The sequence below is a fragment of the Eptesicus fuscus genome, chromosome 4, assembly GCF_027574615.1.
Source record: "Eptesicus fuscus isolate TK198812 chromosome 4, DD_ASM_mEF_20220401, whole genome shotgun sequence".
Lineage (NCBI taxonomy): Eukaryota > Metazoa > Chordata > Mammalia > Chiroptera > Vespertilionidae > Eptesicus > Eptesicus fuscus.
Genome location: NC_072476.1, coordinates 107842189 through 107866053, shown reverse-complemented (window position 1 = coordinate 107866053; position 23865 = coordinate 107842189). Strand labels below are relative to the sequence as shown.

At 40.8% G+C, this 23865-nt stretch overlaps 1 protein-coding gene across 1 annotated transcript in view; it reads right to left on the bottom strand.

The window, feature by feature from the left end:
- Positions 1-23865, bottom strand: part of RANBP3L (RAN binding protein 3 like) — a 42409-nt gene that overhangs the window by 6061 nt on the left and 12483 nt on the right. The window contains exons 2-11 of the mRNA XM_054714370.1: positions 19563-19621; positions 18721-18760; positions 17470-17547; positions 14455-14526; positions 14008-14135; positions 9536-9639; positions 8630-8714; positions 3516-3618; positions 3034-3164; positions 1144-1264 (exon numbers count right to left, since the gene is read on the bottom strand). Coding sequence (XP_054570345.1) covers positions 1144-1264; positions 3034-3164; positions 3516-3618; positions 8630-8714; positions 9536-9639; positions 14008-14135; positions 14455-14526; positions 17470-17547; positions 18721-18760; positions 19563-19621 — 921 coding nt within the window. The remainder of the gene's footprint in view (positions 1-1143; positions 1265-3033; positions 3165-3515; positions 3619-8629; positions 8715-9535; positions 9640-14007; positions 14136-14454; positions 14527-17469; positions 17548-18720; positions 18761-19562; positions 19622-23865) is intronic.

Genomic DNA, 23865 nt, shown 5'->3' with positions numbered 1-23865 from the left:
TTTTGGCAGGCAGTGGAAGGAGTGAAATTAAACCAAAGTAGAAAAACAACCATCACCTGCCTTGGGAATAATACCTAGAAACCTGTTTGCCAATTACAGAACTGAAGACACTGTTTCTATTCTCTTAGTCTGAATGCTATTCCCTACCCATTTGTTGAGCTCGATATCTGAAACTCAACAAACATGCATACACTTAGATCCGACTTCAATCTGTGGTCTCCTCCACAGCTCTTACTGGCTAGTATTGACCAGTCAACCAAACCTATCCTCCCTACCCAGATCTCCGTGTGGGCTCACTTTAAGTCTGGGCCTCTGAATGAGGGCCAATGTGCCTCTCAGATGCCAAAACCTCCTGAGTCTTTCAGTGTGACTGACTCCAGATTCCAACCATTACTCTGTCTGCAGGATTCAATAACCACACACCTTTATTCCTTGGACACTGACCCTTCATCCCAACCCACACACCATGCTATGAATGGCATTGTAAATTATAGGGCAAATATTCTTTTTTAGGAAAACTATTTTCACTTTTTAAATAATTTGTATCATATCTCTTTAAATAATAATGGATTGCTATTTAGGTATGTGGTGGGCTCCTTCATGGGTACTTTACATACATCATCTCACTGAATTCTCACAATCAGGTTATGGGCTATTATTAAATTTTCATTTATTGATTTTGAGAGAGAGGGAGAGAGGGAAAGAGGGAAAAAGGAAGAGAGAGAACAAGAAACATCAATTTGTTGTTCCACTTATTTATTCATTCATTGGTTGCTTCTTCTATGTGCCTTGACCAAGGATCAAACCTGCAACCTTGATGTATGGGGACACCAGTCTTACCAATTGAGCTACCTGGCCGGGGCCATTATCCCCCTTCTAAAATGATACCACTGGGCAGAGTGGTTAACTAACTTGTCTAAGGTCACCAGTTAGTCAGTGGCAGGGCCAGAACTGGAATCGGTGTCCTCTGACAGAAGAGCCTGCTCTAACCAGGAAGCTCCTATGGCACATTGGAAACAACCTTGTTTTCAACAGTCTGATTTCTTGACGTACTTTATGACACATCTCCAGACAACGATTTGCACCTATATTGGAGATTTTACCCTGAGACATAGCATCCTGCTTTCCCAGAGGACCCCTTACTTAGTCTTGACTGGAAGGCCCCACGGTCACTGCCAGCTGTGTCGTTCAGTCTCAGAGCTCCCCGGCCCCTTTCAGTCCAGGACGGGGTGGTTTTGTTGAACACAAAAAGCTTGCAGTTGATCTGAAGGGCAATATTTTAAAATGTCAAACATACAGAAAGTTTCTTCAAATCCCTCCCTATACTTTTATTTGTTTGATCTTTTACCAGAATAACCTTTGTTAAGGATTTACACATCAGTTTTAAAATATTATTTAAACTTAAATATTATTTAACTTTACAAACATACAAGTTTTTTAATAGTTCAAACATCACAAAGCAAGAAGATGGGAGAAAAGAGAGGACTTATGTAATACTTTCAACAATAAAGATTTTTTAAAAAGCAAGATGTACAAAGTGAGAAGTCCCTCCCCAAACCTAGCTTCCCATTTGTACTTTCTACCTCCTGTAACAGTAATCACTATTGCTAATAGTTTGTTAATTCTCCATATATAAGTGTATATGTATATATGACAATACATTATATGTTCCCCTTTTTTTCCTGTAAATGGTAGAATAGCATACTCCTTTCTGTATCTTGCGTTTTCACTTAACAATACATGATGTGGTAAAAGTAGGTTTATAGTTGTGAGTACATACATGAAATAGAGTTTATTCTTAAATTATTACTTATTAATTATTGTATTATTTTGCATTTGAACTATTGTAAACCGACTTTTGCCCCACCTCTATACTATATAAACACCAACTTTTAAAGTAAACAATGCTATTTGAGCTATGTAATTTATTTGAAGGTAAAGCAATCATGGAAATATTTGTATGCTTTAAATATTTTAAAGAACAGAGCATGAGAACTAAGATGTGAGACCAGAGTACCCTACTGTAATTTAAAATACCAGTGGCTCTCAAAGGTCACTGTGTTCGTGAGTCACCTGGACGACTTGTTGAAAATACAGCAGGCCAGGGTCTCACCCGTCACAATTACTTCCATAGTCTAGGGCAGGGGTCCTCAAACTTTTTAAACAGGGGGCCAGTTCACTGTCCCTCAGACCGCTGGAGGGCCAGACTATAGTTTAAAAAAAAACTATGAACAAATTCCTATGCACACTGCACACATCTTATTTTGAAGTAAAAAAACAAAATGGCAAAAACACCCGCATGTGGCCCGCGGGCCGTAGTTTGAGGACGCCTGGTCTAGGGTTAAGCTGATCTGAGGTTACGCTTTGGGACACACTTGTATAGTAAACGTATTAGCAGACTGTGGGGGAGAAGAGGAAAGAAGGAAGAGCAGATGTAGACAGACTAAGGGAAACCCGTGCCTTGTTGAAAAACGATCAAGTTGTAGTAATTACACTTCATAGGCCTGGGCTGATACCTAGACCTCTCCACATTCAAACCTGATGGTGATACTGTAGACGCATCTGTGAAAGTTCTGATTTATATGAAATTCAGAACTTGCAAACTTTCTAAAGGAAAACAAAACTCTTTTACTCTCTTGAACTAAAATAAATTCATCTTATCAGCACTTGAAAGCCTTCTGTGTAAGTTAAAATTTTAAACCCTATGATAACGGCACCGATTGGACAAGGAGGTTGAGCAGGGCACAACTTAGGTTGAAGTCAGATTAAGAAAGGGTCCTGAGCTGTCTGCTTCCTAATGTGAATAGTTGTAAACCCAATAACCCATTTTTCTGCAAGTTATACGCACAAACGTAAGAATACAACAAAATAGTGGTTTAATTTTTGGAAGTGTCCAACATTTTTTATTGAAGCAGCTCAGTTTTCTTGAAAAGTATACTTCTGCCTTTTTAAAAAACATGTCCCTGTGGATGATAACTTTATACCTGTAAGGGCTACTTTATATCTGTAAAGAGCAATATATGATATACAGACCTTTAACACATTATATTCTGCTTCCTCCCCTGTTATTACATCAATTTTCTTCAGCAAGCATTTTGGTGATGATTTGGAAGAGAGAGCAGCGGCTGATTCCATCAGGGATATATTCTTGATAGCGTCTGTTCCTAAGTGAAAATAGGGGAGGAACACATAAAAGGCCCCGTTTTTTCTAGTGTGAACATTCTTTGTTGCCCCTATTAAATGCATCTCTTCCACTTTTTATAAAACGAGTGTTTCCAAAAAACCCAAGTTCTTCAGGTTAAGTAAATCTCTTTAATGATTTGCTATGTCATTAAGTCAAAAACTTTAAAAAGCTTCTATATCATGTAACTATATGTACATGCTTTATTCTTTACCAACAAATTTGAAAATACTGGACTATTGTTTTTGTATTTTATAGATGTTAAACAAATGACACGGGGAAACAGGAAATAAACGAGTCAAACTAAATGTTTTACAAGTGAAAGAATTCTTACTTGAGTTTGGAGAGTTGATAGGAAATTTTAGAGTGTATTTGAATGGCTTTTCCTTGGCATGGGAATCATTTTCATGTTGAGGCTGGGTGAGTTTTTGCATACCCTGGGAGGGGAAAAGATGCATTACTTAATTTTACCCTCTTATATTTGCAGGAAGCCAAAAGATATCTTTGTTCTTCTGTTTTAAACAAAACCAGCTGCTGTGTTTTCGTTTGGGCTCCCTCTGTGCTGAACAGGAAGTTCTTCCCTATCCCTGCAGGACCTTGGTCCTGATCCCCAGGAAGCATAGCCCAGTGACCACCAGCCTACTAGGGTGGGATCTGGCTCCAGGGACAATGTGAGAAGTTTTAGAGACCCCAAAGGAGGTAACAGCTGTTCCATGCTACCGCCAGACTAACCTGATACCTACAAGGAGGTGCAACTATTACCTCTTTCAAGGTGTTTCAGTATGCCCAGCAATTCGCTGTCTCTGTCCACAGCATTAAAACATAATAATAATAATAATAATAATAGCCCTGTCTGGGTGGCTCAGTTGTTCAATTCCTAGTCAGGGCACATACTTAGGTTGCAGGTTCAATCCCCTGTAGGGGCACGTATGGGAGGCAAATGATCAATGTTTTTCTCTCACATTGATGTGCCTCCCCTCCCCGCTCTCCTCCTTCCTTTCTAAAATCATGAACATATCCTGTGGTAAGGATTAAAATAATAATAATAATGATGATAAAATTATCCAGAGAACCCACTGAGCTGTCTCAGAGATCATCTTCATAGAAACAATCTTCATTTTCCTCCCATCAGCTTTTGCCAACAATGGGTGTTTGCACCTGTGTTGTAACCAAGGCCTGTGTGAAAAGGACTGAGTAGTTCCCTGCCATTTATGATCCTGTATAGCCCCCTGCAGAAGAGGGAAAACTGAAATGATACTCAGGTTTATGTCATTTCCCTTTGAAACTCAAGATTCGTTCACATTATTTAACTGGACGTCAAGATATCTGTTAAAACTGGTAGAGACGGGTATAATTATTTCAAGAAAATTTAAGGCACAGAAAGCTTAATGACTACCTCTAAGAGCACATGGTCAGCTATCCAGTCAGAAGGATATACTAGCCCCAAATCACTAGGCCATGGGATTACAGGATTAACCAGAAGACAAATACAAGTTTTCTCTGTTGCTCCTATCTGTAGGATGTTATCAATAACATAGGAAGTGGTCCCGGGTCCGGGTGAGGCTGCGCCCCTGGGTCCGGGTGAGGCTGGGTCCCGGGCCCAGGTGAGGTCGCGCCCCTGGGTCCAGGTGAGGCCACGCCCCTGGGTCCAGGAGAGGCCACATGCCCCTGGATCCGGGTGAGGCTGGGTGCCAGGCCCGGGTGAGGCCACGCGCCCCTGGGTCTGGGAGAGGCCACGCACCCCTGGGTCCAGGTGAGGCCTCGCGCCCCTGGGTCCAGGTGAAGCTGGATCCCGGGTCCGGGTGAGGCCGTGTGCCCCTGGATCCAGGTGAGGCTGGGTCCCGGGTCCGGGTGAGGCCACGCGCACCTGGGTCCAGGTGAGGCCATGCGCCCCTGGGTCTGGGAGAGGCCACGCGCCCCTGGGTCCAGGTGAAGCTGGATCCTGGGTCCGGGTGAGGCCGTGTGCCCCTGGATCCGGGTGAGGCTGGGTCCCGGGTCCAGGTGAGGCCGCGCACACCTGGGTCCAGGTGAGGCCACGCGCCCCCTGGATCCGGGTGAGGCCACGTGCCCCTGAGTCCGGGTGAAGCCATGCCCCTGGGTCCGGCCGAGACCAAACCAGAGGGAGTCGGACCTGCATTACCACCATTTGTCCACCATCCAGAGCTGAAAAGTCAGTGCCGACATGTACACATAAGGAACTGGTGGACATTGATAGTGGGTCTCAAAAGAACTGTTGGTCCAGAAAGAAACTCACTACAGACTGATTCATTTGCCTGTCAGCATAACTATTATTGCTCGTCTCACATTCAGTTCTTATAAGTATATCTCCAGTGACACATGATCTCGCTCATCTAGGGGAAATGATGAACAACATAGACTGATGAACAAGAACAGAACCAGAAACAAGGAGGCATCAATCGGACTATCGGGCCTCAGAGGGAGGGTAGGAGAGGGTGGGGGTAGGGGGGAGAGATCAACCAAAGGACTTGTGTGCATGCATACGAGCCTAACCAATGGTTAAGGTCAACAGGGGGTTGGGGCATCCGTGGGGAGGGGTGTGGGATGAGAATGGGGGGATGAGGACAAATATGTGACACCTTAATCAATAAAGAAATTAAAAAATAAATAAATAACATAGGAAGTGCAGATTCTTTTGTAATCCAAATGTAAAATGCCCCTAGGAGAGTGCACAGGTGCCTCCTCAAAGTAAATCTGTAGTCCTGATTAGGTCCTTGGTGTAGGTACCTGTCTGTCTCACGCAGTTTTCAAGCCTGGCTGTATATTAGAATCGCCTGACACCTGGCCGCAACCAAAATATTCTGATACGGTTGGTTTAGGGAGATGTCCAGGCATAAAAATACTGGAAAGGCTCACCAGACAGCTAATATGCAGGCAAACTGAAGACCGATGCCAATGCTTTATATAGCATAAGAACACAATACCTTTGTTACATTGAGTTGAATGCTAATAAAATACTTTATTTTTGTCAGTGACATCTTATAGAAGCTAATCTGGTGTCAAATTTAGGACTAAATGTTATGGAGTAAATATCCCTAAATATATTGCCTGGAACTTCACTCTGGAAGTTGGTCCATTCTGGTTCAGATGCAAAGGTGTGGGTCACCAGCTCTGGGAACGCAGGTGTTGACCTTCATTTTGAGAGGGACCAAAGAGCACCTCTAAACTAGAAAGCTATGCTAACTGCTCTTGGGATTGGGATTTAGCCTGAGGTATGGAATAAAGGAGATCATAAATGTGACTGATTTGTGGAAGCCCTAAAAATCTTGGAATAAACTTGGCCTCATGAGTTAGTCCTTCTATTAATCTGAGCCCTTTCATGGGTTTTTAAATCTCTACAGCCTCCTTGGGTCCTCCCTGTAACTAGCAGCCCATAAGGCAAGCTAGCCACCGAGGCCCATCTTAGCCAAGATTCTTGTCTGGGTAAAAGCTGGGAAGAGTACACAGATGTGATGGACTAGATTAAAGCACAGGCACACCTGCTCCATAGCTTTCACTTTGCTATAACACCCCCCCTCCCCCAGATGATGCTGTCTTAGAGACATCCCCTAAGGAGGACAGAGCAGCAACTGCCTCATGCAGGATACTCAACAGTGAATAAAGAGGGCAGTAATGACAGTTCAGGGTCACCACTTGGCAAGTATATTCCCCCAGGCAAGTGATTTTCCTCTTAAAGCTAGACCCAAATAAGTTACAGTAACAGTTTTCAAAGTAAGACCTTGAAGGGAAAGGTTAAGGCTAATGAGAAAAAAATTGGCAAACAATTTTAAATACATCTTATTACCAAAAAAATGCTATTGAAAAACGATATTAAGATGTCATTACCAGTTGAGCTTATCTACTAGGTGTACTGGTTAATAATGCAGATATTGTAATCAAAGAAAACACGATAATTTCAAGAGAAACATCAAAAGTCCTTTATTCAAAGTAATGTCCTAGCTACACATTTCCCCAATCTCTAGGTAATTTGTGGATACCGTCCCAATAGAACTTTTCTTGTTTTGAGGCAAACCATTCAGAGACCCAACTTTCCACTTCTTCGTACGTTTTGAAGTGCTGCTCAGAAAGTGCGTGTGCCGTTGATCGAAACAAGTGGTCATCTGAAGGAGCAAGGTCTGGTGAATATAGAGGGTGGGTTAATACTTCCCAGGCAAGATCTTTTAACGTGTCTTTAACTGGTTTTGAAGTGTGTGATGGTGCATTATCATGAAGCAAAATTACTTTGCCTTGTCTTCTGGCACATTCTGGTCGTTTCAGATCAAAGCGTGGTTCAAATTGATTATTTGTTGTTGGTAGCGATCAGTATCAGTATGGTTTTACCTGGTTGTAGAAGCTCCTGGTCCCACCTTCCTGATCCCACCAAATGCAGAGCATTGTCTTCTTTCCAAAGCGATTTGGCCTTGCAGTCAATGTTGATGGTTGACCTGGATCAACCCATGATTTTGTGCATTTGGGATTCTCAAAATAAAGCCACTTTTCATCACCAGTCACAATTCGATGCAAAGAAGACTTTCTTTCATGTCGTTGAAGCAACATTTTACTGATGACTTTTCGGTTTTCCATTTGTCTTTCATTCAGTTGATGTGGCACCCATTTTTCCTTCCTTTAAAATCTTTCCCATTACTTGTAAACGATTGGAAATTGTTTGCTGAACAACATTTAATCTTTCTGCAAGTTGTTTTGAGTTTGACACGCATCTTCATCCAATAATGCTTGTAATTGTTGGTCTTCAAACTTTTTCGGTTGACCTGGACGTTCTTTGTCATTCACATCAAAACTTTTAAAGCCTTTAAACCAGTGTTCACAAGTATCTTGAGATGGAGCATGTTCACCATAAGCTTCCCTAAGTATATGATAACTTTCAGCAGCACTTTTCTTCAAAATAAAGTAATGAATTAAAATGTCCCACAAATGCTCTTTTTTTTGGCACGAAATTCAACATTTTTAAGCGTAAAAATATCTATGATGTTAACACCTTCAGCAAATTTGATATAAGAAGTTTTGAAGCTTGCTGTCAATACAACAAAATACCATACATATCAAATCGCATATATATCAACATATGGGTAACTCCATCTATTGAAAAAATATCTGCATTATTAACTGGTACACCTAGTAACTATTACAGGTAATTCTGGGATTTCCTTGGGTACCTTTAGGTTAACACGGGTCAAGAACTATTTTAATATTACTCATCAGTAATAATGTTATAATTACACAATTCTCTTCCTCTGTGGGTTCCTGTCTATTATTCTAACATCGAAAACTAGCTTCCCAGGAGACTCTTCCCAGTTGAAGAAAGAAAACGTGCCTTTGAACCCAGGAGTGAAAGACTATGCTCCAATGTAACATTGTTTTAATTAATTTGTCTTCAGAAATTTGAAGTGACAGCTCCCTACATAATAAGAGAAACATTTGCCAAAATCTTACCAAAACTCTTTCTACCATGTTTTCTCCAAAAACGAAGTCAGAACTGCAGCTTTTAAAAGAATACTTATCTTCATTCGGTTGACATCTAAAAAAAAGAAATAAGCATTTGCTATTTTATTTATATGTGTGTTGGTGTTTAATAGCTTCTTTTTGCTATAACTATTGCTTTTTCCTCCTTTCATCAATGATTGACTTATTTTTTAATTAAAAAATTTTTTCAATTATAGTTTACATTTAATATTATTTTGTATTATTGTCAGATGTAAAGCATAGTAATTAGACAATAATATACTTTACAAAGTACTCCTCCTGATACTTCCAGTACCCACCTGGCACCATGCATAGTTATTACAGTATTACTGACTATATTCCCTATGCTGTGCTTTACATCCCCTTGACTAATCTGTAATTACCAATCTGTACTTCTCAATCCCTTCCCCTTTTTCACCCCAACCCCCAATTCCCCTCCCCTCTGGCAGCCATCGGTCTGTTCTCTATAACTATGAATCTGTTTCTGTTTTGTTTATTCATTTATATTGTTCTTTAGATTCCACACATAAGTGAAATCATATGGTATTTGTCTTTTTCTGACTGGCTTATTTCATTTAGCATAATACCCTTTAGGTTCATCCATGCTTCACAAATAGTAAGATTTCGTTCTTTTTTTATGGTCTAGTAATATTCTATCATATATATATAAATATTCCATCATATATATATGATACAATCCAATATTAATGATATTGCAATATTAGAGACATTTTGAAAAGCATTTTAAACTGTGTTCTTTATAAAATCTTCTTTCAAACAGAAATATTGACAATTTATCTCTATGATGTCAGAAAATTATTTTCTGTAAATGGTTATAACGATAAAAGAAAGCAACAATGAAGGAACAGCACTCACCCTACTGATGCAGCACCCAAAAGAATCTGGTTGGTAGACAGCTGGATTGAAATTCCGGCACTTGGCAAATTTTCATTTAGCAAACAGGAGTTCTTCTCAGAAATCTGAATGAAAAGAAATCCATCAAGAAGTTCATTTAAATTGCTTCCTATGGCGGCATCAGACAAGGAAATAATAGTTATAGTTAAATGTATTAAAAATCTACTGTATTCAAGTACTTCCCTGAGCATTATATGTATCTCATTCTCTGTTCACAGCAACTCTATACACTTTGTACACCTATTATTTATTATCCACATTTCCCAGATGTGTGAACTAACCCAACGAGTTCAAATAACTTGGCTAGGCTAGGCCTGGACAACCGGGAATGGGGCTGATGTTTGAGCCTGGGTCTGTCTGACACCAGAGAATATACACTTGGTCCTAATATTTCAGAAATCCCACTCCTTTTGTTCCTTTTTTAGCCAAGTGGAGTTAATTCCCATTTCTAGGTTAGTAAATCTAGCTTTCAGGTTTATTTAATCCCTGGAAGCAACTAAGAGCTTCACCATCACCACCATCCAATCAATGTGGGAGGAAACTCCATCTCTTCACCTGGGAACATTGGACTGGTAACTTAATCAATTAGTAATGTGCACATGTACATATGTGTTAATGTATAAATGAAGCAGTGGGCACTTTTAGAACTGGAAGGAACCCTAGAAAGATCAGATCTAGTGTCTCCAATGTTTTGTGGACACCTTCCTTCCCCTACCAGAGATGTGGTAGGGAGTTCATGTCTTTAAAGGCAGGTGGGCCTGGCCAGCATGGATCAATAGTTGAGCTTTGACTTATGAACCATGGTTCGAGTCCCGGTCGGTGCACATGCCCGGGTTGCAGGCTCAATCCCTAGTGTGGGGCATGCAGGAGGCAGCCGATCAATGATTCTCTCATCATTGATGTTTCTACCTCTCCCTTCCTCTCGGAAATCTATAATAATAATTTATAATAAATAAATAATAATCTATAATAATAAAAGCATAATATGCTAATTAGACCAGATGTCCTTCCAGAGGACCTTCCCAATGAAGCTGGGCTGTGAGGAAAGCTCAGGTCCCGGGTGCCAGAGGGAAGCTGGTGCTGGCAGCTGGGGGAAGGAAGGCCTACTCTTACACAAATTTCATGCATCGGGCATCTAGTAAAAATATATTAAAAAATAAATCCCCTGTGTGGGGTGTGCAGGAGGCAGCCAATCAACGATTCTCTCTCATCATTGATGTTTCTATCTCTCTCTCCCTCTCCCTTACTCTCTGAAATAAATAAAAATAAAAAAATAAATATTTCCATCAAATAAATAAATAAATAAAATAAAGACAGATGGGTCTGTTTCTACTTTAATCTTATATCAACCAATAGAAATAATTTTGAGTAGTTCCCCCATTATAACAGAATTTGAGAGATGAGAAATATATATCAAGAGAATATGTGTCATTGGTTAGCAACAATCAAAATATATGTTCATGACTCAGTCACACAGAGGATTCATCACTCAGCCAAAATCAGAGATTTTACTATTACTTTGCTTAAAATAGTTTTTATTAGGCATATATGGTTTAAATTATGCACAATAAGTGACCACTGATTAATGACAAGATGTATAAAAATCTTCTGATTTTAACAAGTTAATAAGGAACATGAAAATAATCCTATCTAATAAAGAGGGAATATGCTAATTGACTGCCCTGCCCTCAAAGATGGCAGCACCCACAGCCAATAAGGAGGGAATATGCTAATTGACTGCCCTACCCTCAAAGATGGCAGCACCCACAGCCAATAAGGAGGGAATATGCTAATTGACTGCCCTGCCCTCAACGATGGCAGTGCCTACAGCCAATAAGGAGGGAATATGCTAATTGACTGCCCCACCCTCAAAGATGGTGGTGCCCATAGCCAATAAGGAGGGAATATGCTAATTGACTGCCATGCCCTCAAAGATGGTGGTGCCCATAGCCAATAAGGAGGGAATATGCTAATTGACTGCCATGCCCTCAAAGATGGCAGCGCCCACAGCCACAAGATGGTGGTGCCCAGTCCCCTCAGCTGCACCAGGGAGGCAGGCGCACAGCAAGGCCGGACCCACCCCCAGGCGGGCCCAGCTGTTCCGTGCGCCTGCCTCTGGAGTCCCCCAGTCCCCTCAGCCCCCCAGACGCCCAGGGCCGGCCCGAGGCGCAGGCAAGCCTTGGATAGCAGCTGCCCAGCTGCCCAGGGCCGGCCCAAGGTGCAGACAAGCCTCAGATGGCGGCTGCCCAGCTGCCCAGAGCTGCCCGAGGCTCAGGTAACCAGGGCCGGCCAAGGCTTGCGCTGCCGGCAGTGGCAGCAGCAGAGGTGTGATGGGGCGTCACCTTCCCCTGATCACCAGGTCGCCTCCTACCCCTGAGGGCTCCCAGGCTGTTAGAGGGGGCAGGCTGGGCTGAGGGACCCTCCCCTCCAGTGCATGAATTTTCATGCGCCGGGCCTCTAGTGATTCTATAAAATTCACCTAGAAATAATTTTCACTAGATCTATAAATTACATCTATTTTGTCAGAATTCTTACATAGCATTTAGCTTTTCTTTAGATGTCCAAAGATCATCATTAAATAGAAAATGATGGGCATATCCAATTAGGCTTTTCACTAATGAAGAGTAAGTTCTATTCATAACCTTCATGAGTTGTTCAAGAAGAAATGCTTACAGACAATAGCCTGAAAATTTCCCTTATGCTTAATCACTTAGAAAGAAAATGAAAGAAATATATTTTACTATTTAAATATGCAATTAAGATTTTAAAAAACATGCCAAAGAAGAAATATTGATCTACTTTTGATTTCATAACATGTAATAAAAATTTTAATCTATAATTTATGGTAATACTGTTACAAAATCAAATGCAATATAATAACATTTTAGAATTAGTCAACACATACTTTTTCTTATAAACTTTTAAAAAATTAACATGTATCACTTCGTAAATAAATAAAAGCTTTTAAGTAATATGTGATGATTATTAGAAATGAAAACTTTTAATAATATACTGATTTAAAATTTAAAACATGTGTTACTTAAAAATCACATCATAAACCATGCATAAATAATAAAATGTTTTTTTAACTTACAATGGGTCTCATGAAATCATATTTTACCAAAAATAAAGATTTAGAAATATAAAAATGTTGGCAAATGTTGACTAAGTTCAACTCCCTCACTTCACTAATAGAAAGAAAAGGTTGGGTGCTTTTTTCCAAGAATGCAAACATAGCCCTGGCTGGTTTGGCTCAGTGAGTAGAGCGTCGGCCTGGGAACTGGGGGGTCCCAGGTTCGATTCCAGTCAAGGGCACATGCCCGGGTTGCTGGCTCGATCCCCATTGGGGGTGTGCAGGAGGCAGCTGCTATCAATGATTCTCTCTCATCATTGATGTTTCTATCTCTCTCTCTCTCTCCCTCTCTGCCCCTTCCTCTCTGAAATCAATAAAAATATATATATAAAAAAAAAAGAATGCAAACATACATAGTAGCAGAGGTAGGATTACTACCAACTGGATTTCTTTTCATTGAATTGATGAAATCACTGGTATTTTTTTAACGCTCCATGTGTTGCTATCCTTATGTTCAGTACGGAAAAACAAAACAAAATGAGGTGGACCAACCCTCAATAGTTTAGCTGGAAATAAATGACTGATGGAATTAACTCTTAAATTCCAACTAACTGATGTTGTGTCTCATTCCTCTGAAGTGCCCACTTCTGGAGGAAACAGCTAGAACTATAGCAAGAGAATATCCCAAACCCATATCTACATGGCCTGAGCAAAATGAGTATGTCCTTTAAAAGGTCCACGAAGCCTGATTCAGCCACCCACAGCAGTCCTTAGCCCACAAGCGCACTTCCTAGGAAAATAACGTATCACAACGGAAGAGAGAACTCTTATCATCTCCAGAGGCTTCCCAACCCCTCCCAGTTACACTGTGCAGGTGGTTCCCTCTCCTGTTATCCATGGAAAGGGGTCTGGGTGGATCCCTGGTGTGACCTAAACCAGCAAAGCCACGCTAGGATGCAAAGCTGTTGGAGATGCAGAAATCCCTGCCCTACGTTTGACTTCCGACTCCCAGCCCCTGGCACCTCATTGCGTTCCCTATTCGCACATGGGATCAGGGCACTGGAACAAGTCCACAAGGTTTCTGTCCTGTAGGACTCAGTTTTGCAGCTTCGGAGAGATCACAAAACGTGTTCTTGGGAACAGCTCTCCAACTTAAGAGGGCATGAGGAATAAGGTCACTGAGGGCTCTTTGCTATCTAGTCCAGCTGTTCTCCAGCTGTGCAGCTGATTCTGCAACCACAGAAAGCTCAGACGACCCCTAATGACTCCTAATGCTCATGACTGGTGTGGGGCCCACAGCAACCTACTAATGGACAGATGAGGGACTGAGGTCAGTCCTACCATGGCAGAGTTTTCTTACCTTATTTTTTGTTTTTTCTTTAGTCTTGCAGTGTTCCAATGCATTGTGTCTTACTTTTTCACGCCTTTGAGCTCGAGGTGGCTGCAAAATAGCAGGTCTTAGAACATGTTCAGAATGTTTCAAAGGACCTTAATGGAACAGAATTAAAGAGTCAATATATCTTAAGTGAAATACTTCTTTCTCCATATTTTTTTGACTAATTTAATGATTATGATTATTCACAGTCAAAATAGCCAGTGAATTGCTTACTACATAATTCCAGCCAAGATTTTACCCAATAAGTATTTATTTTGGCCATGGGACTGGGCTTATCAAATACCTTCTTTCATGTTTTGTCACTCAGCCTTACCTCCATCCCCACCAACACACACGCACACACACACACAGATTAAAATATAGATGGTAAAATGTAATTTCTGAGGTTTTCATAATAGAGAAACTACATACTTTGTTCTGCACTGTTCATGCCAACATTCCTTTGCACAAGAGTTGGTGTCATAAAAACATTGTTTTTCTTCACTGTAAGAAAAAAAATATTTAGAAAAATTTAAGTCTAGGAGAGTGGGTCCGTTTATGATTTGGGTTCTAACAGTCTCGCATGGAACTCACCAGTAGATGTCAGTGTCCGCACTACTAGAGTAGGAGGCAGTGCACAGGAGAGCGCTGACTGCTAAAAATGCGCGGTGGCAGGATGAGTTTTGCTACATAGTTCTGTTTCCTCTCATAAATGTAAGTGAAAATTAGGTCATTAACAGAATAGGCCGTCTTTAGAATCATGAAATGGAATACTGAGGCACTGTGGGCTAAGACTGTGGTGGTGGCTACAAGCACAGAATTATTATACATTTATTTCAAAGTGATCACCTCCTGGTTACAGAAACAGAAGCCTGGGAGCATTTGAGTAACGGAGATGAGAAAAGAATAAGAATTGCTTTTTCAAAGTATTATAGCCTGCTACAAATTTGGGGGTAGAACTGCTTCTATAATTCAAAATTCAATTAAATGATATTTATCATCTTCATTCTTGAAAAGCAACAATGAATTGATCATATAAAATTATGCAATTTTTCTCGGTTGTAATACGACCAATATTCTGTACTACATACAAAGGAATGGTGCTTACTGATATGAAGGTTTCTTTATTCATTCTTTCCTTTTTGTATATCTGACCTTTTTGGTCTGATTAAAATAAGGAAAATTAAAGCAGTTTTCTCGATAACTCAAAGCCATCCCTTTGCTTTATGCACAAACACAGTAAACAAATCCGCTGGGATTAGGACCCCGTTCCTCTTAATGTCTGTAACGTGTCAGTGAGGCTTAGAGGGGCCTACTGAGCTAGAAGCATCTCTTCTGTATCTGAAAGGTATCTGACATACTGTTGCTCAGTCATGCTTGGAATTCTTAATAAGAATATAAATTCACTAATTTGAATATGCGGTGGTTCCCAGGTACATGAGGATCAGTGAAAAAAAGTGAGTAGTTTGTGGGGGGTTTTTATTTCTAGTGGCAAGCTTAACTTGGAAAAGGCAGTTGGTTGTTCAGTAGAAACAAAAACACCCAAGAATATAAATCATAATTTTAATGTAGAAAATGTTCCAACCATTTCAAATCTTTAATTAAAATAAAATAGTTTTTATAATGCTTAGCAAAGCATTATAAATTTCAAATAAAAGGAAGTAATGTTTTAATTAATGAAAAGTACAAAAGGATTAATATTCTAAACTTTAAAATATAAATCTAAAGCATAAACTTTAGAATAAGAATCTAAAGTATAGTTGTATATCTTGTTTATACAACTATATGTATTATAAACCATGTACATGGACAATAATAAGTAAAATAAAGCAAGTTCTTTCATAGGGCTGCCTTATACAGTACATTGCTATCATAAACATGAAATCCTAAAATAATCATCAAGTTCAAACTTTCTTCCAAAAATAAACAGATGTATGGTCTGGATCTGTAAAGTTCTTAAGGTATTCTTCTGTTCATACTTTGTTAAGACCTCTACTATGTTTGCCACTAAAATGTCAGTATTTTATAGCAACTGAGAAAGATCATCATTAATGAGAATGGATTTGGGAAGGTCAGAGTGACAAGCTAAAGGTTCTAGAAGCTCTTTGAGTGCTCACCATGTTTAACACATTGTGGACTAGTAGTTTTATGGCTAGCTTTACCTAGTGGCCAGATAAGTTTCTATTGAATGAGTACAAAAAATGTTTTACATAAATGTTAAAGGCACGCTTTAAAATTAAATACCCATTGCATTTTGAAGTTATTTATTGCATGCTCTTACAAGCTAATATCTTTTTAAAGTATGATACTTTGTAAAACACTGTGTAATATGAAGTGGAGAATTCTCGTGATCCGTCCACAATGTGTTAAGATACTCTATCAGGCATGAAAATGATCTCAAGGAACTTACAGTGGAGGAGACAGATGTAGCATAAAGAGCTGTATGACAAGGTGGAGAGCAATGCAATCAACTCTAAAAGGAATCACCGGAGTGCTTTGAGTGTAGAAGAGAGGCAAACTAACTCACTGATTATTCAGAATACAGTACTATATAATGATGTTCTTAGAACAAAATGTCTTTTTAAAAGGTGGACATCTATTTATTTAAGTAGGTGGTTACTTATGAGAAAACTAGAGGCCCAGTGTGCACGAAATCGTGCACAGTTAAGGTCCCTAGGCCTAGCCTGGCCTCCATCGCTAGCCTCTGCTGCCCTGTGATGCTATGTGAAGTTCCCTACTCCAGGATGCTTCGCAATGCTCGCAGCCCCTCCACTGCTCCATGAGGCTCCCCCTGCTCCTTGACTGCTCCGTGAAGCTTGTTGCCACCCCGCGAAGCTCGCCACTGGACGCTTTGCAAAACTCCCCCTGCCCCACGACTGCTCCGTGAAACTCGCTACCACCTGGTGACTGCTCTGCTAAGCTCGCTGCTGCCCCATGAAGCAGCCTGCAGTCACCACCACCACTCAACAGTCCCCAGCCCTGCCCACGGCCACACACCCCCTTCATGGTGAGCGGCTCGGGGGCCGGGGGAGTGGGGGGGACCGAGAGGTGCTCCATGCACTTCAGGGTGACCGGTCGTCAGTTTGGTCGTGACAGCACCTGGATCTTTATATATTAGGATGGCTGTTTTCCCTACAAAACTAATACATACTTAATGCAGAAACTTTGTAAACATAGCAAAATACACCAAATCACTCATAATCCCATTACCTGAAATAACCATTCCTAACATTGTGGCTTACATCCTTTCAGTCTTTTTTCAATGTTGACCAATTGAATGTACTCACTGTATGGTTTTATGAAAACAATCTGCTATTTTTATATAACCATATATTATAAGCACTATCCAGTGGGTAGACGTTTAAAAATTATCCACTTGAAAAGTTTCTTAGAAATTTTATACTCAGAGTAAACATAACAGAAACTCACAGTCTACACTATACCTACCTCCTTGGGACTCAGAATCTGTAGTTTCCAAAGAAAAAGATGAAGACCGTATGCGCTTTCTTGAAAAGCCATTACATTCTGCAAGAAATTCAATGTGAAGGGTAAAATTGCTTGCAATAACAAATTATCTTCAACTGATGATATGGGGGACAAATAGAATTTTCTTTTGTCTATACAAATTATCATTGGATAACATGTTAACTCATGAAGCACAATTTTAAATATTGGGGTTAATAGCTTGGGGATTAGGAACTGATAGTCATATCATCAGTTGTGAAACTATCAGACACAAGTAGTTTCAGCAAGAAATTGTATATGAATTCTGAGATTGTATTGAGAATGTTTTTGGTACATTGAAACAAAGGCAGTAGAGAATCATGGGATTTTAGAGTTGCTAACATCACTGATTTCAGGGACCCTCATGTCATCTCTCAAAACAACAGCCAGTCTACTTTCTTGTTTGTTTCTTTGTTTTTAATTTTACTTTAATTTGAAAATATTTTTACAGAAAAGTTGTAAAAATAGTACAAAGTATTCTCATATGCCCTTCAACCAGATTCAGCAATTGTTAACATTTTGCCTCATTTGATTTATCATTCTCGATTTACATACATATTTTGCTGAATCACTTCAGATTAAACTATGTGTTTTATGTTCCTTACACCTAAATATTTCAATGTTCATTACCTAAGAATAAGAAAATCTCTCATATTATCCCAGTATGATGATCAACTTCAAGAAATTTAACATAACATACAATATTCTTAACTAACCCACCAACCATAATTTTGTCCATTGATTAATAATGTCCTTTATAACATTTTCCATCCAGTCCAGGATGCAGCCCAGAATCATATATAGCATTTGATTGTCACAAGTCTTTTGTCTCCTTTAATCTGGATTTTCTCCTCAGGCTTTCTTTGTTTTGAAGAATTTAGTCCTCATGTTTTAATAAAATATTTTTTCATTATGAGTTTTTAATGCAGTTTGAACTACATTTTCCTGTTGAATTCTTTTTAAATTAAATTTATTGGGATAGCATCAGTTAATAACATTATATAAATTTCCAGTGTGCATTTTATACTACGACGTCTGTATACCCTATTCTGTGTGAACACATAACAGTTTCATGTTTAAACACAAGAAAAACCATCAAGTTTTACGTAGTCTGTGCCACATGCCAAAATGCTTGTGCCTGCTTATGTTCTTTGTCTAAAGGTTGATTTTGAAATAAAAGATTTAAATCATTACCAGGTTCTGCTGCTTCGTGCAGGGTTTCTTCCGCAGGTCTCTGGAAGGAAACGAAGCTGCCAGTGAGAGTTTTCAGACCAGACTTCCACCCTGTCGCTTTCTAAGAGAATTCTCCACAGCCAGGTCTCTTCAGTGAGGCCAGGACACAGCTACTCACAGTGACTCACCAGCATGCATTCAAGAACAAGCCAAGTCTGGCAGAGCGGGTCCACATTCCAGTGACTGCAGAACCCTGTGGGAGCTTCTGAAACTCCGACCCAGGATTCTGAGTGGCTGACCTGGGCTGGGGCCCATGAATCTGGTTTTTCAACTATAGCTTGGGGGTTAAGATTTCTTTAGTTAGTTAACTTTGGGGGTAGTGATGTACATTACCTGTGTAAGCAAGAATGAATAACAAGGAAATACTAACTAAGATAAAGTGAGAATGCTACTAGTAATCTTATTGTTTGTCTTTTGAAGCAAGTATGATGTTGATAAAAAATAGGGTCCTTCAGACCCCTTTTAAAATCAAATATCGCAGTTTACAACTTATTTAATACTCAGTGTTAGGCTGGATTGGAGGAGCCTTAGTCATTCTGATCTCTTTCAGTCCCTCCCACCCAAGTCACTCCAACAAAAGTGTAATTTAGGGGAAATTCAAGACAAGGTCACTGGCTTCCCATTTCAGCTCAATTGCTGTCGGTAAATCCCTACTATATCAATATTCCGGAGGCGCTGCTCTGCTAAGTGAAGAAGAAGAAAATAAGCTTACTCAGCAGGACTATCACTTAGTAGCTAGCTTATTTCAATACAATTTTCTTTTTCAAAGTAAAAATTAAACAAAAAAAGTCACTTGATCTTACCTTAAAAGCTTGCTCTCTCTTTTCAAAAACAAATATTGGTTGAGCAATGACAGATTTTTCTGTAAAATAAAAAGAACAGGAAAGAAATAAAACCATATTCTGACATTTCTAATACCAACTAAAAATATTTGAAGATTTTGCTTATTTATTTGTATTTTTTTTACTGCCTTTGGGTAAAATCCAAACTGTTTTACATAGATGCTATAAATGAAATATTTACAAGTAATTTTAATAGTTAATTACAGAAATAAATACTTGGGGGAAAGTGATAGTAAATATATTTCCACAAATAGAGTGATCATGCCATTAAAAGAACATGTGTTAAGGGTTTAAGAAAAACAAAATATAATTCCCTGCCTTCAGAATCCCACCAAGATAGAGTGATTAACATCTATATTTTTAGAATAAAAAGTTTCAAGGGGTGAAAAATCTCATTTGATAATAGTACTCCTACTTGGATCAGATCTGAAGGTATAGATGTACTGCATTCCAGCTTTAAAAATGATCTAGAAATAATCCGTATTTCCTTGACTAGAGTAGTCATATACTAAGAAATGTTTTCAATATTTAGACTAAGAATCAGTGTTAGTGTTATAAAGTAGCTAAAATTTGTCCTAGCCATATCAACCTTACGAATCCTATCTAATAAAGTAGTAATATGCAAATTAACCATCACTCCACTACACCCACAAGCCACACCCACTAGCCAATCAGGAGTGAGTATGCAAAATAACCCAACCAAGATGGCTGCAGCCACTGAGTGAGCAGGAGGCTCGGGTTTCCCCGGCGATGGAGGAAGCCAAGCTTTCCGCTCACCCTGGCCAAAGTTTCAATTATAGAAGATAAATAAACCCCAACAAAAATGGCGGCAGCCACGGAGCTGGAGAGAGCAGGAGGCTAGGGTTGCCCCGGTGATGGAGGAAGCCAAGCTTCTGCAGCCCTGGCCTGCTTTGGCCTCCACTTAAGGCTACAAAGTTTCAATTATAGAAGATAAAAAAATCCCAACAGAAATGGCTGCTGCCACGGACCGAGCAGAAGGCTTGGCTCCGCTACAAAGTTTCAATTGTAGAAGATAAATAAATCCCAGATACCAGGGCCTCCACTTGGGTCATCGGGGGGCATGGCCGACCTGCAAACCACCACAGGCCCCTTGCCCAGGCCACCCCATGGCCCAAGGGACCCCCACCCTGATCCAGGACACCCTTCAGGGCAAACCAGCTGGCCCCCACCTGTGCACCAGGCCTCTATCCTATCTAATAAAAGAGTAATATGCAAATTGACCATCACTCCAACACAAGATGGCTGCCACCATGTGGTCAAAGATCCTGCCCCCATGTGGACACAAGATGGCCACCACAAGATGGCCATCAGGGGAGGGCAGTTGGGAGGGACCAGGCCTGTAAGGGAGGGCAGTTGTGGGCGATCAGGCCAGCAGGGGAGGGCAGCTGGGAGGGACCAGGCCTGCAAGGGAGGGCAGTTGGGGGCGATCAAGCCTGCAGGGGAAGGCAGTTAGGGGTGACCAGGCTGGCAGAGGAGGGAAGTTGGGGGCAAACAGGCTGGCAGGGGAGCAGTTAGACATCAATCAGGCTGGCAGGGGAGTGGTTAGGGGGTTATCAGGCTGGTAGGCAGAAGCAGTTAGGGGCAATCAGGAAGGCAGTCAGGCGAGCAGTTGGGAGCCAGCAGTCCTGCATTGTGAGAGGGATGTCCAGCTGCCCGTTTAGGCCTGATCGGGATAGGGTCTAAATGGGCAGTCGGACATCCCTCGAGGAGTCCCAGATTGGAGAGGGTGCAGGCTGGGCTGAGGGACACTGCCCGCCCCCCCTGCCCTGTGCACGAATTTCGTGCACCGGGCCTCTAGTCTTTTATAATTTCCTATCTTAGGTAGGACAATGGAGAGAAACTCATTGACTCTAGGGTATAAATGGGTGATCACAGCTTTAAATATCAGCACTCCAGAATTCTCAGGGAAAATTACATGGTTCTTAAGAGCTTGGGCTCTGGAATTAGGTGGGCATGTGTTCAAACACAAGTTTCACCACTAGCTGGCTTTAGGAAACGAAATATGTACCTGTTTCCTCATCTGAAAAAAGAAAGATTATGACAGTACTTACCTCACAGAGTTTATGTGAAGATTAAATGGATTTTTAGATCTAATTATAAGATTTTAATAAAACAAACAAAAAAGCCTCAAAAAAGAAGAGTAAGTATGTGGCATGCCACCAACCCCCATTTCAATGCTCATAACCGACATGACTAACTGATGACACACTTTCTTGAGGAGCCCACATATGAGCTCAGACCTGTGCTCACGATAGGCTTCCAGAAGCCAGGACCAACATTCCGTGCTGCCATACAGGCTGAGGTCACCTGGCATCCCTAGGCTGCATAAATAATCTCTAGCCGAGGCATTTCAAGGAACTACCACACCTTTTAGATGCCAGAAAGGGGTCCTCCAGTTCCCCACAATGTTATCCATGAGAGAGTGTCATAAACTCCGCCAGACTACCCTTTGCTGAGCTCCGGGGGCCACGGGAAGCTGGATACCTTCGTTCAGCCCAATGACATACACTACTCACTCCTTCTGCAAGTGCTACTGCCCTGTCCGCCCTGGGAGCCAAGTGAGCCCCAGCACAGAACATTCAGTAGCACACTGGCAATCCCATCCACAATGGACTATAGCTCAAGTCTTCGTTCTTTCTCAAACGAGCTCCTTTCCAGCAATTACTTTAGATGTAAGAACGGAGCTCGCTAGTGACTTGGAAAGGAAACTGTCTTTGTGAATGTACAGGGGAATACTTATGAATCCCAGCAATGAATGGGTCTTTTCTCAACTGGACTTGGATAGTCATTCTTAAAATAGCATGACTTGGCCTCAGCCAAGACAAACTACATGACTTTCCTTCTATCAAAACATTCAGCTAAACACGGGTAAAAGCAATCTTTAATGGCAGCATTAAGGAGGAAATCCCAAAGGGTTACTTGCAGCTTGGAAGGCATATGGTAAAGTAAGAAGGCCCCTTTTATTCATTAATTCAACAAATATTTATTGCACATCTTTTCTGTGTGCCAGCCACTGTATTAGGACCCAGGCACACATTGTCTGATTGAAGGTACATTAGCCTCAGGCAGCCGCCTGCTCTGCCTGACACAGCCCAGCACATTAGTTAGAAAGCAGATAATGTCCTACCCTCCACTTCCATCTAAAGTTTCTCCCTCTCTCCCAAGCATTTCTCTGGCCTCCAAGACAAAGACAAAGTAAGCATTGATCAAGCCCTTGGGTTCACACCAGTTTTCACACCTGACCCAGTAGGAAAAAACCTATATAATAAAAGGTTAATATGCAAATTGTCTCCTCGGGAGTTTGACCAACCAGGAGTTCAAATGCTCGCTATGATGTGTGCTGACCACCAGGGGGCAGCACAGAATGAAGGAAGGCCCTGGACAGCTGGCAGCTGGGGGAAGGAAGGCCCTGATCAGCCCTGATTGCTAGCCAGGCTTAGGGACCCTACCCATGCACTGGGCCCCTAGTTTGAAAATAAAAGCAAAGTCCTTGAAATTATATTTTTTAAATTGTATCCTTTATTATTTATAATGTTTTTATTATTCAAGCCATTTATCTAACAAACATGTAGTGACGGATGACTGTGTATGAGATCATTTGCAAGGTGAGAGAGAGGACAGCGGTACAAGAGGAGGCTGAAGACCAGGTTGGAGCTCTGGGAAGCCTGGTAGGCTGAGCCAGGAGTTCTGTTTTCATTCAAAGAAAAAATGGGAGGCCAGTAAGAGATTTACGCTGTGGAGTGACTCACTGGGATTTGCATTTGTTTTTTTAAGATCACTCTGCCTGCTGTGTGGAAAGGGGGCTGGCGGGGGAAGGACCGAGAGAGAGGAAATAATTAAGAGGCTAGGCTAAATTCCAGGAGAGAGCTGGCTAGTTGCTCTTTGCTTCTTTGATCATCTTGCATCTATGATGTTTTGAGGCAAATGGAATAATTAAAAGTTTAAAATACAGTCTTCTGTTAAAAGGAATGAAGATGAGAGAATGGGGAGGAGAAACTTAAAAACTTAAGGATTAATTTTGATGTTTTGCCTGTTTTAAGGTTCATGTAACATTTAATGAATCCCAATATTCATGGTTGTTTTCTAAACTACTCATTACAAGAAGAAAAATGTTCATTCATCCCTCAAATATATTTAAGTACCTGTTATATACAAGAAAGGACACAGTATACTATTGGTATAAGTCAACCTCAGTTCACCTGTCATTCTGCTCCACAATGGAAGCATGCAGTGGGCTAAGGGC